The following is a 13,213-nucleotide window of genomic DNA, read 5'->3' as shown; positions in this document are numbered from 1 at the left end:
GTTCTTGTCTGACCGGCTGCTGACAGAGCCCTAGCTGGCATCAGGCACTGCAGTGGGCCAGTGCCCTTGGTAAAAGGTTGCTCAGCACGATCCTTTTATGCATGATGTGACAGAAAGTTATGCATACCACTATAGATGTTTATAGTTCTTGGATTGCGTGCTAGTGCAAATAGAGAGTAAGCCTAGGAGCTTTTTGGACAAGAAGAAACCTAAGTGGTAGAAAAAAAAAAAAAAAAAAAAAAAAAAAGTGATGAATTCCTTGGAGAACTTGTGGACCCTGTTGAGGGTGGGAAGGCCTTGCAGAGAGATCTGGACAGGTTGGAGAGCTGGGCAATCACCAACTGCATGAAGTTTAACAAGAGCAAGTGCCAGGTCCTGCACCTGGGAAGGGGCAACCCTGGCTATATGTACAGACCGGGTGACAAGACGCTGGACAGCAGCCACACACAGAGGGATCTGGGGGCTGTGGTTGACAGCAAGCTGAATATGAGCCAGCAGTGTGCCCTGGCAGCCAGGAGGGCCAACCATATCCTGGGGTGCATCAAGCATGGCATTGCTAGTCGGTCAAGGGAAGTGATTCTCCTGCTCTACCCTGCGCTGGTGCGGCCTCACCTCGAGTACTGTGTGCAGTTCTGGGCACCACAGCACAAAAAGGACGTGAAACTGTTGGAGAGTGTCCAGAGAAGGGCTACAAAGATGGTGAAGGGCCTAGAGGGGAAGACGTATGAGGAGCAGCTGAAGTCACTTGGCCTGTTCAGCCTGGAAAAGAGGAGGCTGAGGGAAGACCTCATCACGGTCTACAACTTCCTCGCAAGGGGAAATGGAGGGGCAGTTGCCGATCTCTTCTCTTCAGTGACCAGTGATAGGACCTGCAAGAATGTTGTCAAGCTGAGGCAGGGGAGGTTTAGGGTAGACATCAGTTAGAGGTTCTTCACCGAGAGGGTTGTCGCACACTAAAACAGGCTCCCCAGGGAAGTAGTCACTGCACCAAGTCTGTTGGAGTTTAAGAAGCATTTGGACTGTGCACTTAGTCACATGGCCTAAAATTTTGGGTAGACCTGTGCGGTGCCAGGAGTTGGACTTGATGATCCTTACGAGTAGGGACTCCACCCCCACAGCTGCAAATCTCAGCAACTAAGTCAGAACCAACTAGGGATATTCTGTGATTCTGTGATTCCTTGGTTCAGCTGCACGTGTTCTGCATACAGCAATGTTTCTCTTTGCAAGTAATATACTGAATTCAAAAATTAGCCTAATGGAAACAAGGGAGCTAAATTATGGCAACATCATTAGCTGTCACTCTATTAGATCAGGGGAGAAAAGAAACCAGAAAACCCAAGGTACGAGTACCAGCATCACAGGCGGTAGGACATCATGTTCTCCCCCAGGCAGGAGTCAGCCTATGCTGTTCGTGTCAGAGCACAGAGATAACAAAAGGATCAAGAGGTGCAAGCAGTTTGCAGCACTGGGAACTCCTGACAGCATTATAATGAAGGGTGGGTTGATATGGCAGTGAAGCTTTCTTTGCTTTTGCACAAGCAAAAATCAAGATGAAGTCATTTGAGTTAATTGAACTGTGCTACTGTCAGACTTGTTGGCCCAGGAGGAATGTGTTGAAAGCAGTCATGATTGGGGCCTGGAAAAGGATAGTCTGATAAAGCAGAAGGGAATTTGCTGAAATTTTCCCTTGTGGTTTCAAGCAGGTTTTCCTCAAGCAGGTTTCAAGGTGGTTTCTGCCCTTGAGGGAGCAGATGGTCCATGAAGCATCATGAAGTGGGGCTCTAGGAGGAACTGCTCGAAAAAGCTTACCAAAGAGTGGCCCCTGTCTCGCCTTGCTTCAGGGCAAATGTCCTTCCTGCACACACGGGGTCTGCTTTTCTGATTGTTTGTCTTGGTCCCCTTTTTCTCTCCCCCCAGAACAACCCTAGCAGCCACATCTGCTTTGTGCAGAAGCAGCATTCGGCATTCCTTGGGTCCATGTTAGGATGGTGTAAGATGAAGAAAATACTTTATGGTGATGTTTTCAGATGTGCTGAAATCTGTGCAGTACATTCAGGTTTTTAAGCAGCTTTTCTGTCTGATGATTAATATTTTGCTGGCAATATTGGTGTGTTGCTTGTGCACCTGGACGGTGTTTAGTATATGGTGCCCACCACCTCAGCTTCCTGCAGTGGCTTATTTCAGGTTGGATTAAGGTACAGGTAACTTCATTTGGGAAATCCGAATTAGCATTTTCAGACAGACCTTTGAGAGAACTGGATTGGCATACTTCCTAAGCTATTTTTTCTATTTAGTTCACATTAGTACAAACAGCTCAGTCACCAGGATGACGAATTGCCCAGGAGTGGATAGATCTGAGGGCTGACGACAGAGGACGACAACAGGCCACTCGCCCACTGCTGCTCTATCTCCAGTGAAGTTTCACTCTCAGCCCACGTCCAGGTGGATCAGAAATCCACCCCCACAGCTGCAAATCTCAGCAACTAAGTCAGAACCAAATTAACAATGTCGAGTTGAAATAACCGTTTAGATCCTTCTTTCTTTAAGTTTGGTGAAGCTGAAGCTAAGTAGGTAACTGGGATATCCTACATTATCTCATAGTTACTTTGAGAAACATTCATTTACAGGATTTTTGTAACTTTTCTCTAACTGTTGACTTGTTTTTGATCTTTGACATCAGCTGACATTCATGCAGCTGACATCCACATACAGTAACAGCTGGAATATTCTGATGGGCCCATCTCATCCATCTCATGCAATCAAACTGAACTTCTACCTGTAGCGCTCAATGCTGGTGACCTAAATGGTCTTTAAAAACCTCTGATTATGAAAACTGCAACCACCCAAGCTACATAATTCCAGTGCTTTGTTCTCCTTCCAGCTAATGATCTTTCCTAATGTTTGTTTTTTAAGCCATAGCTGCTTGTCCAACCAGTGTAGGAGTATTCCTCCTCCTTTGCAGTGGCACTGTAAGTGATGTTTGGCATGGTTTGTATTTAGCATCTAAGTGTCTTGCTTACTGCACAGTACAGAGAAATATGTTGGACAAAAAGTTTGTATATTATAGAACAGACATGTTTCATTATGGATGAAGGATGAATCTTAGTATATCCTTCATTTCAAAGGCAAGAGATGCTGAAAAATGCTATGAAGCACAGGAAAATGAAGGTGTAGTTAGAAACTTTCTTCTTGGTGTAAGTACCACATATCTCCTGTGCTACTTGGTATGTCACTGAGAAGAGAGGCTCACCCGTCATCCCTTTTGACATCAGCACAGACAGATCTGTCCATCTGAGATGAAATGGGAATGGATATGAGTGTAAAACAGCCCTCCTCTTTTTTTAAGACTAGATGTTCAACTAAAGATTCCTCCAAAGGTCTCAGTGAGTCCAGATATGCATGTTGGAGTTGTGCTTGTTTTTTGTGTTTTTGTGGTTCATGTTCTGGTTTTTATTTTTTTAACTGGGCCACAAATAGCATCATAACTGATGTTGCTGTGGAAATGGCACTTACAGCGATGTCTGGAGGTGTCGAAGAAATGTTTTTCATTGGAACAACCACAAGGTTTATTTCTTTTTTTTTTCCTCCCCCCTCTAGTAATTGTTTCAATATTATAAGTTGCTATGCTCATTTATCACTGAAATCATTATTAATGAGTGCTGTTTTTCTTTGTCACGTCTCCATGGCAACCGGGTGACATGTTTGAGTAGAATTATCTGTTTCCAGATGGAGATCTTCATTCATAAGATTTGCTTACTGAGGATTTTTGCAGCACATTCAACTTAAAAATTCTTCTTTCCTCACCCTTCTAAAGAGTTGTGTCAGAGGTGTTGCTGCTTTCTAGTTTATATCCCATGATAGTTTTTATGGTGGACATTATGCTAGAAAATATTTTTGGTTTTAATTTGTGGTTCATTTATGTTGGTTTTCTTTTGACTCAATTGGGCTGCATTTCTTCAATGCAGCATTTGCCGTGGCAGCCCTGTAAGCCCGTTCCTCTCCCATTTGAATTACTGCAACTCCACTTATTTGTATAATGAACCACACACTGGAAGACAGTACTTGATTTTTACTTCTGTACATGAAAGAAGCGTAAGGATTTATTTCCCTTTATATGTGATGTACTACACTCTGAATGATAGTGTCCTAAATTTTTGTTCATGTTCACTGCTTGATGTTGAGTTTTGAACATGAAAGAAGCATAAAGATATTGTATTGCATTTTGTCCATTTTGATGTAAAACTATTTAGGAAAAAGAAAAAGATATGGCTGGTTAGCAAGATAAAGCAAGATAAATATTTAAAGGTCTTGTTCATTGTCAGATTTGATTGAGATCAGGTAGGGCCTAATTAATGCTTCAGGATGTCTCTGGATTGGCTTCTGATCACTCAGACCAACATGTCTCAAAATGCTATATATACTGTAGCAGAAGTCAAAAATTAAAAAATCAGAAGGTGAGTTTAGCATCCTTTACTTCTTCAATTGCAGATGCACCCTTAACTGATCAAGCAAAACCTGGTGAACAGTTTTCACAGAATCACAGCATGCTTGAGTTTGGAAGGGACCTCCAGAGATCATTTAGTCCAACCCCCCTGCACAAGCAGGGTCACCTAGAGATACAGGATGGCATGCAGGAGGGTTTTGAATATCTCCAAAGAAGGAGACTCCACAGCCTCTCTCTCTGGGCAGCCTGTTACAGTGCTCTGCCACCCAAATCGTAAAGAGGTTCTTCCTCATATGGCAATGAAACCTCCAGTGGTTCAAATTATATGCATTACCCCTTGTCGTATGACTGGCCACCACTGAGAAGAAATTGGGCTCATCCTCTTTACATTGTCCCCTCAGGTGTTTGTAGAGGCTGATAAGATCCCCTCTCAATCTCCTCTTCTCTAGGCTAAACAGGCCCAGCTCATCTAGTCTTCCCCCATAGGATGGATGCTCCAATCCCTTAATCATCTTTGTGGCTCTACAATGGATCCTCTCTAGAAGTTCTGTGTCCCTCTTGTAGTGGGGAGCCCAGAACTGCACACAGTACTCCAGGTGTGGCCTCACCAGAACTGAGCAGAGGGAGAGGATCACCTCTTTGACTTGCTGTCCACACTCCTCCTGATGCAGGCTAGGATCTCATTGTCCTTCTTGGCCACAAGGGCACACTGCTGGATTATGGTTAACTTGTTGTCCGCCACGACCCCCAGGTCCTTTTCCTCAGAGCTGCTCTCCAGCAGGTCAGCCCCCAACCTGTACTGGTGCCTGGGGTTGTTTCTCCCCAGGTGCAGGAACCTGCACTTGCCCTCGCTGAACCTCATGAGGTTCCCCTCCACCCAACTATCCAGCCTGCCCACATCCCTCTGAATGGCCAAATTTTCACTAAATACTGAAGGCAATACTGATGGTGCTGCCTTTATGGAAAGCATCAAAGGCCATTTCTCCAATCTGCCTTTAATCTAATTTTCATATTAATTTAAAGCCATTAATGACGTATACTCCGTGACACACTTCTGGGTGGTTTGTCGGTTGTTTAAGTGTCCAATCTTTTGCATTTACTCTGCTTTCATCCTGACGGTAACTTCAGAGCAAGAACAGTCTCTTAAATACATCAGGATTCATGGCTTCTGAACACCCCATCTTATATACGTATATCTTATCTAGAGAAGATAAATGTAATCACCACCTGGTCAAAAAGTTTATACATAACTCTGTCCTCCTAACAATAATGTGATGCAAGACTTGTTTTCTCCAACTGCGTGATTGAATTTTATTGGCCTATTTAGTGTACGTGAAGTAAGGGATGTTGTCCCATCCACAGTGTTAGGTGTCAGACTCATTTCTTCTCTGTTTCACGAACTAGTGATGTCCCACCTAGCTAAACCTTCTCCTCCTCCTTTGCACCTCTTTGGTTGCCAAAAGACTCATTACAAACAGTGTTAAAGGGCTGGAAGAGTGCAACATTGACCAGTCCCCTTGCTTTCCGGGCTTGTTCTATATTTCCCATGTCAGATCCCTGTTTGAATAGATTTGTGAAAGGCTCATAAGAATGAAGAGGTTTTATGGGTTAGCTTGATCCAGGAAAAAGAAGGAAGTTCAACATGAACATGAAGGACGAAGGTCCTGTCAGTGAGCTCTATAAATGCCAAAGGGAGACCTGCAAGCAAAATTTAGTGTTTCTCATCAGATAGCAGGAAGTTTTCAGACTTCAGCATTTTAGCTGGGATTCAGGCAGTTCTGGCACTGAAGCAGCCTAGTTCAAAGGCCATTGGAATTAATTAGAGATGGATATTTTCATAGAATCATTAAAGTTGGAAAAGACCTCCAAGATCATCGGGTCCAACTGTACCCCTGCCGCCAATATCACCCAGTAAACCATGTTCCTAAACATTTTTCCTTGGTGAATTGGGTGGTTTGACAAGTGGATGTTTCTAGCAGTCCCTCACCATACCTAGGAAGCTGTAGGGTTTATAGTCAGCTGGATAGTCCTCCTTTTTCTTTCACTGACAGTATAATTACTTAGCTGTTTTTTCCCTTTGAAAGTGTAATCATAGCTATTTATACCTACCTCCAACAAGTGACTACTCAGTATGAGAAAATGATGCCAATATATTGTATTTATGCTCACTATTTTGAGGAAAATATTTTGCCTGTGATAGGAAATTACGATAGTTTATGAGTAATGATACTGCTTCAAACTTAACATTGCTGATCATTTCATGTGTTCGTGATGCAGCACTTGTTCCTGGCCTTGCTTCTTGCTTTATTCCTGAAGTTAAGTTGATCGCTTGCTTTCTGCAGGCCACTGTTGTGTTTGCCTATCATTAGTGCATGCACCTCTTGCTCAAAACTCATGGGTTTGATGGAGTTGCTAGCTGCTTGGCACTCCTGCCTGTTAATCATTTATTTAGGCACTGAGGTATGAGTGTTGGCCATTCAGCCTGCCACTTCCTTCATATGCCTCATCGCTCCAGAGGTTGCCTCTTGGCTTTTAAGGTAGGTTGTCAGCTTAGATTTTGGCAAATTTACATTGCTTTTGGAGATACAGGTAGAGATTCTAATGCCCCAAGCCATACTACATAATAGAGCTGTGGCGTTAAGTTCGTAAGACACTTTCTATTAAAAGACTAACTTTACTAATGTTCACAGAGGCAGGTGTCTTCCACTTTGACCTCCTGATTATTTTTATTTTTACTGGGGCTTGGAGCAACCTGCTCTAGTGGGAGATGTCCCTGCTCACGGCAGGGGTTTGGAACCATATGGTCTTTAAGGTCCCTTTCAACCCAAGCCAGTCTGTGATCTGTCTAACGGGAAGGCAGATTTCTCTGAAGTAAGACTTCCTAGTTGACATGTTTTTTTCAACTTGTCCCAAAAAATGTAATGAAAAATTACTCTTATTTTTGGAAGCTTTCTTACTGCTGAGTGCGTCAGGCCTTAATTGTACCAGGCATATGCACTTCTCCTGCCGGTCCCAAGGATGGAGGAAGAGTCACGCTGTCTGCACTGAACCACACAGATAACTGAGTAGCTGTTGTACTGTTAAGTACTGGGGAAAAAACACTTCTACTGACTAATGCTGTTAGTCAGCTGTGGAAATTATACAATAAATTCTTTAAATGTCCTATGTCCACCTCATAATCCTCCCCCTTGCCTGGCCTAACTCTGTCCACAGTTTCTCTAACATCTGGCCTCTTTACAAGCCCTAGACAATTCAGTGTTCAGTTACAGTAAGTCACTTGGGATACGCAGGAGACACCTTGCAGAAGTTAGTTTTGCCCCTGAACATCAGGACATCCATGCCTTGCTTGTTCTTTACAAGGCTGGGTTGCTCGTTCCTCTCAGCATGTCTTTTTGAGTTGATGTGGACGAGCTGCAGGTTGTGCAAACTTCCTCTGTTCCATTTTCTCTGTCTTATCTGTTCTCTTATTCAGATCCATAAATGCCACTGTGGGAGCTGTGTGCTTTTTCTACATGTGGGTTTCATTGCTAATCACAACAGAGATCGCTGAAGGAGTGAGGAGAATATAATTTACGTATTGCAGTCAGTCAAGTACTTCTAATTCTTGGGCTTTATTGTGTTCAGCCTTTTAGATTTTATGAATTGTCATCTCCTGACTACCTAAATTCCATTAAAAAAAATATAAAAAAATCAGCAGACAAGTTCACATTTACCAATCTAATGATACTTAGTTCTTAGTTCTTAATATTCCGCTAATATGTTTTAAGTTCTTGCATCTGTTTTGAGTCTCTGTATATGAGTTGCTACTATTTCATAAACCTGCAATTTTATTTAAACTCTATAATAATCTTAAAAATAGATATGTACTAGACCAAATGCAGCTTGTATCTTTAAAAAATAATAATAATAAAAAAGTAAAGGCTTATATAACATATACTACCTGATTAATAGTTTCCTCAAAACAAGCTTCCTTCTAAATTATTTCATTTTTTTGTTTGTTTATTTAAATACAATAGACCCAGGAAAATCCACTTGTGTTTTGTTTTTCCCTTAGCAAGTAAGATAAATTGCTTAAAAACCCAAAGAAAAATAATAAAGTTTGGATGGTTTCTTTTCATTTGCCCAGGTTTCACCTTTTATTCCCAGTGTATTCTCATTTCAATTTGCATTAATATGTTTACGTGTGGTAAAATGCCAGTTTCCTTTCCACATAGTATATCCTGGTGGGAGGAATGGGGCTCCAGAGCTCTGGATGTCTTTCCTATGGGCTCGCTCGGTCCAAAAGTAACCGGAGCAAAAAGCTGTCAGAGCAGCTGAGAAATGGCGCTGTTGGTACTGCAAGCTTGAGGCTCGAGGGAAAGGGAGAGAAGAATTTCTTTTCCCCAAATCCTTGGGAATTTGGGACTGTCGTGTCCTACTGAAGAAAAACCCATTGTTCCATCTTTGAGTGATGTTGTTTGCATCCTATGGCATAGCATCCATATGCCAAACAGCATTACAGGACTGACACCAGAGCTGGAATTCAGTATTTGAAAAGATACAGTGTCTAGCTGATAAATAGTAAGGGCAAGCCGTGAGTCTTACTTTTCTTATTCCTTATTTTCGTGCTGGATTTCTCTCTGGGTAACGTTCACGTGCAGAAGAAATGGTTGTGGTGGGGAGTGGGGAGACAAGGATGCTCAGCATGCTGCCTCTTCTCCAGAAACCCTCATTTGACTGGTACTGGGTACCTTTTGCTTTAACTCTATTAAAATAGTGCAGGAAAAAGAATTAAAAAAGATGCTATGTTTGGGGGTGTTCTTTTCTCCCTCCCTCCCTCCCTCCCTCCCTCCCTTCCTCCCTTCCTCCCTTCCTTCCTTCCTTCCTTCCTTCCTTCCTGATTATAACTTATTTTTTCAATTGCCTTCATCAGCATTACTTGATTTATCAATGCCCAGAACATACGTGAGCAGCCTCCTCTGCGTAGTCACTTGCCCACTGATAGTAAAAAACTAGGGAGGCTGCAGTAGCAGAGTTTGCTTGTATTAAGACATATTATACAGAAAACTAGGGAGGTTGAAAAGAGTTTGTTCTGCCCAGTACCCACTGTTCACTGTACCGAGGCTATTCCAGCTGAGAGAGCTGCCCACCCTTTTCTGGAGGCCAGAACAACTTTCTTGGTATCAGTCCCATTTAAACCTTTGAAACTATATACCTGTGGTTTTTTGTTGCCTTGTTGAATTAGGGTCTTTTCTAGTCAGCTGTTTTGGGTTTAGTTTGCTTTTTTATTTTATTTTTTTTTTTATTTTTCCCCAGCTGCTGAACTACACTGGTTCAAAACTTTTTTTTTCTTTTTTTTTTTTTCTTGGTGCTCAGATGAGTATAGGATCAAACCAGTGGAAGAGGTCAAATACATGAAAAATGGGGGAGAAGATGATCAGAAAATAGCAGCCAGGAACCAAGAAAACTTGGTAAGGATTGAACTTATCACTTCTTTAATGAAATAACATGGCTCTGCTTTTGTAATGAAATATGCAACATGCAGCACATTGAGACTGCAGCTTACACACAGCAAGAGGATTTTCCTGAAAATGTCATACCTGTCTGTGAAGCTCACATAGACAGTGCGAAATACTAGTTTTTCTCGTGCTTTTCGTTCTGAATTAAGCTCTACTTGATCTTGGAGGGAGTGCTTCCATGATTATACTCACCTCCTTTGCAGATATAAATATACACGGTTTGAAATGTCTGTGTCTATATTGCAAACAAGCTGGTAGTAAAACAGCAGTGCCCTGCCATTAATAAAATGACCTACTTCAGTAGACATTATTTGCTCTGTGCCTCGTGGTTTTACATATTTTAAAATTCACAGTTCACGATAGAAAAAGCAATATATTCATAACGGAGCAGTCACAAAAATCATTTTGCACATTTTGTGTTTTCCCTGACTTGAACAACTTGCTGGCTCACAGTTCTGCCGTCAGGGAGGAAATCTCAGGTAAACTCTCAGTGCTACTAGAAATAGCTCGGGTGCTGTTGAGGTGGCTCAAATTGTGGCTGAGTCACGTGAAAGGACTTCTGAGAAACGCCACCTCTATTCTAAAACTGGAGGAATGTAGATTTTGTAATTGGTTAGCTGGGGCTTCACACAGTTTATTTTTTTGAGGACGTTTCACAGTGATGATAGTTGTGTGTGAATTTTCAGATCTGGTTCCCCTCACTCAACACAGCTTTCTTCATCTAGGATTGTTTTTCTTCCTCCCCCCGTTGGTAGGACCAAAGGGGGAATGTAATTAGCATCCACTGAACATAATTCAGTGGACCTATGACCAATATCACCAGCTCAAGATTTGCTTTGCTATGACTGGGCAGCTGTACAAAAATCCACTGTGAATTTGTCTTTTGTTGAAGATGTGTGGAGGAGCATGATAGAGCTGTGGGCAACCCGGATGTGCTTTCCTTCCGTCTTCTAGATGCACGTGCTTGCAGTACAAAACAACTACACATGCCTTCCTGCTCTAAACAGCAGAGTTTATTTGCAGCATGTTGTCCCAGCCTAGGTGCTGGAGTGAAGGTTGAGCAGCACACAGCGCTGTTTCTGCTTTGCTTTCCACGTGCCTTGGGTACTTGCAGCTTTGCATTGTTGATGCTCCAGTGAGGACACACCTTCAGCTCGCAGCAGGATGCTGGGGATATTTTAGTGAAACACTGCTGAGAACATCGCCTTTTCTAGCAGCATCCGCAGTGCCCTCAGCATTACTGCAGTTTAAGCATGTTTGTTTTGAACTGGGAGAAGTGGGACTGCAAGAATTTTTGCTTGTTTCAGAGACCCCAGTGCTTTGTTGGTAAACAGGAGAGGGGGGAAAAAAAAAAAAAAAAAAAGGAAGGAAAAATGATCACAATACATATTTTTGATAAAAGTAGAAAAAGCCTAGCAATTATTATTATTATTAAATTTTATTTTATTTTATTTATTTTTTTACTATCTGCTGCACTTAGAGTACCGGCAGAAGGTAAAATGCCACTTGCATGAGAACCAGGAAGTGTTCAGGAAAGCATATGTCTGCTGAAGTGACACAGCAGATACAGATATTTTGCACTTTGGTTTCTGCATTCTTGCAGCACTTAAGTGTTAGTCTGATTCAATTTAGCAAGAGACGTTGCTACAGCACAGTGCTTATTGTTTTATTATTGATGGGTCATGCTTGATGGGAGCAGGGGGTTGGTGGAAAGTATAACTTAGTGTGGGGCTGGAGGGCTAATATAGCTCTCTTGTCTGTCATATCTGTTGGGAGAAAAAGCAACAGTACTGCAAGAAAGCCTTCGATCAGATTGCTTGTATATACTTTAAAACAAAAACCCTCTTGCACGCCAAAAAGACTTTATTTTCCTTTTCCTCATCGCACTATAAGGAGATTACACTGACTGTGAATGTATGCAGCTTAATCCTGGGAATTGTCAGGTCCTCATCATTCCTGGATTTTTAAGTGGGTTTCACTGTGCACGTTCTCCCAAGTAAGCACGTTTAGCTTACTGCTTAGAGGATGGGTTAAGCTACCCATCACTCAGGCTTTACTTTTCTTAACGTGAAAAGTTGGCAAGCACTTACATAATCCTGTCTTCTCATCAGACATTTCCAGGCAACAGAAATTGTCAGAACAAGAAAAGGCGGTGGGAGAATCATCCAGCCCTTTTCCCTCCTCCCTCATTGCTTAATCCCACATTTTGTTTATTGTCGCAGGGCTGCTAATTCACATCTCCTTCAGAGATGGGGCCAGGATGAAATGCATAACCCTCATGTCATTACAGTCTTCAGTTGGTTCCCTGGGAACTGCTTCTCTCAGGGTTATCATACCCTCTGGTACTTTGTCCTTGAATGTCCTTGAATCCGAATGCTGTTTGGATGACAGCAAATTTTTGGCCCTGTTACAAGCATGTCTCAGAATTGCCAGTTCTCCTTTTTGAAGTGTTTTAAAGGCTGGCTTGAAAAGAAAAATAATCTGTGCTTAGGTGAAAATAAAATTGCTTCCCTTACACCTGAGGCTCTTTGATGAGGTGCTGTCCGTGGGGAGTTGGCACTGTCGTGGGTATCTCTGGGAGAAACGAAGCCCAATCACTGGTCACTGTCTTCTCAGTGTCCACCTGAGGTTAATCAGGGCTCAAAACTGGTGCAGTGCTGACACTAAAGCAGAAATACTCCAAAAACATACCGACAGCAGGAATGGCTGTGCTAGGGCAGTGTGCCAGGCGAAGCAGAAGATGCTCCATGCGAAGAAATTCTCTGGCAGAATGAAAGGCCTCATTGAATTTAAATGTAGGCTCTTGGCAGAAAAAAAAAAAAAAAAAAAAAAAAAAGATTGTTTCAGATTCTGTCAAATAATGATTCACTGCTTTACCCAGGTGGGTTTTGCTGTTCTGTGCTTGCTGTCAGATGTTTCAGCTCCTGGTTTCAGTCCTGGTGTCTCCAGACACAGGAGGGCTGCCCGTGGTGCTTCACGGGGCCAAGGACCACTGGGGCCAGGGGACAGTGACTGTCTCTCCACTTGCCAGAGACAAGCTCCAGCTCCAGCATCTTCCCTGACCTGCATGCATTTCCCCACTGGGAGCCCCGATGGGTTGCTTATGCAGTACTGAAAAGGGTTGCAGGTGTTTAGGATTGCTGTAATCCAAACTGAAGGGTTTTACCAACTGAGGAGTGTCTTACTCAGCAGATCTGGGATTTTTATTTTATTTATTTATTTATTTTGCTTTACCAGCAAGCAAAAGCTGATCATGGCTAGTAATGTACAT

At 42.5% G+C, this 13,213-nt stretch overlaps 1 protein-coding gene across 2 annotated transcripts in view; it reads left to right on the top strand.

Annotated features, from left to right (window-relative positions):
* C8H1orf21 (chromosome 8 C1orf21 homolog) overlaps window positions 1-13,213 on the top strand; it is a 104,599-nt gene that overhangs the window by 50,923 nt on the left and 40,463 nt on the right. For both annotated transcript variants that reach the window (XM_035333078.1, XM_035333079.1), the window contains exon 3: window positions 9,800-9,894. In XM_035333078.1, coding sequence (XP_035188969.1) covers window positions 9,800-9,894 — 95 coding nt within the window. The remainder of the gene's footprint in view (window positions 1-9,799; window positions 9,895-13,213) is intronic.

Source organism: Oxyura jamaicensis, chromosome 8, assembly GCF_011077185.1.
Source record: "Oxyura jamaicensis isolate SHBP4307 breed ruddy duck chromosome 8, BPBGC_Ojam_1.0, whole genome shotgun sequence".
Lineage (NCBI taxonomy): Eukaryota > Metazoa > Chordata > Aves > Anseriformes > Anatidae > Oxyura > Oxyura jamaicensis.
This window is presented reverse-complemented; position numbering and strand designations above follow the sequence as displayed.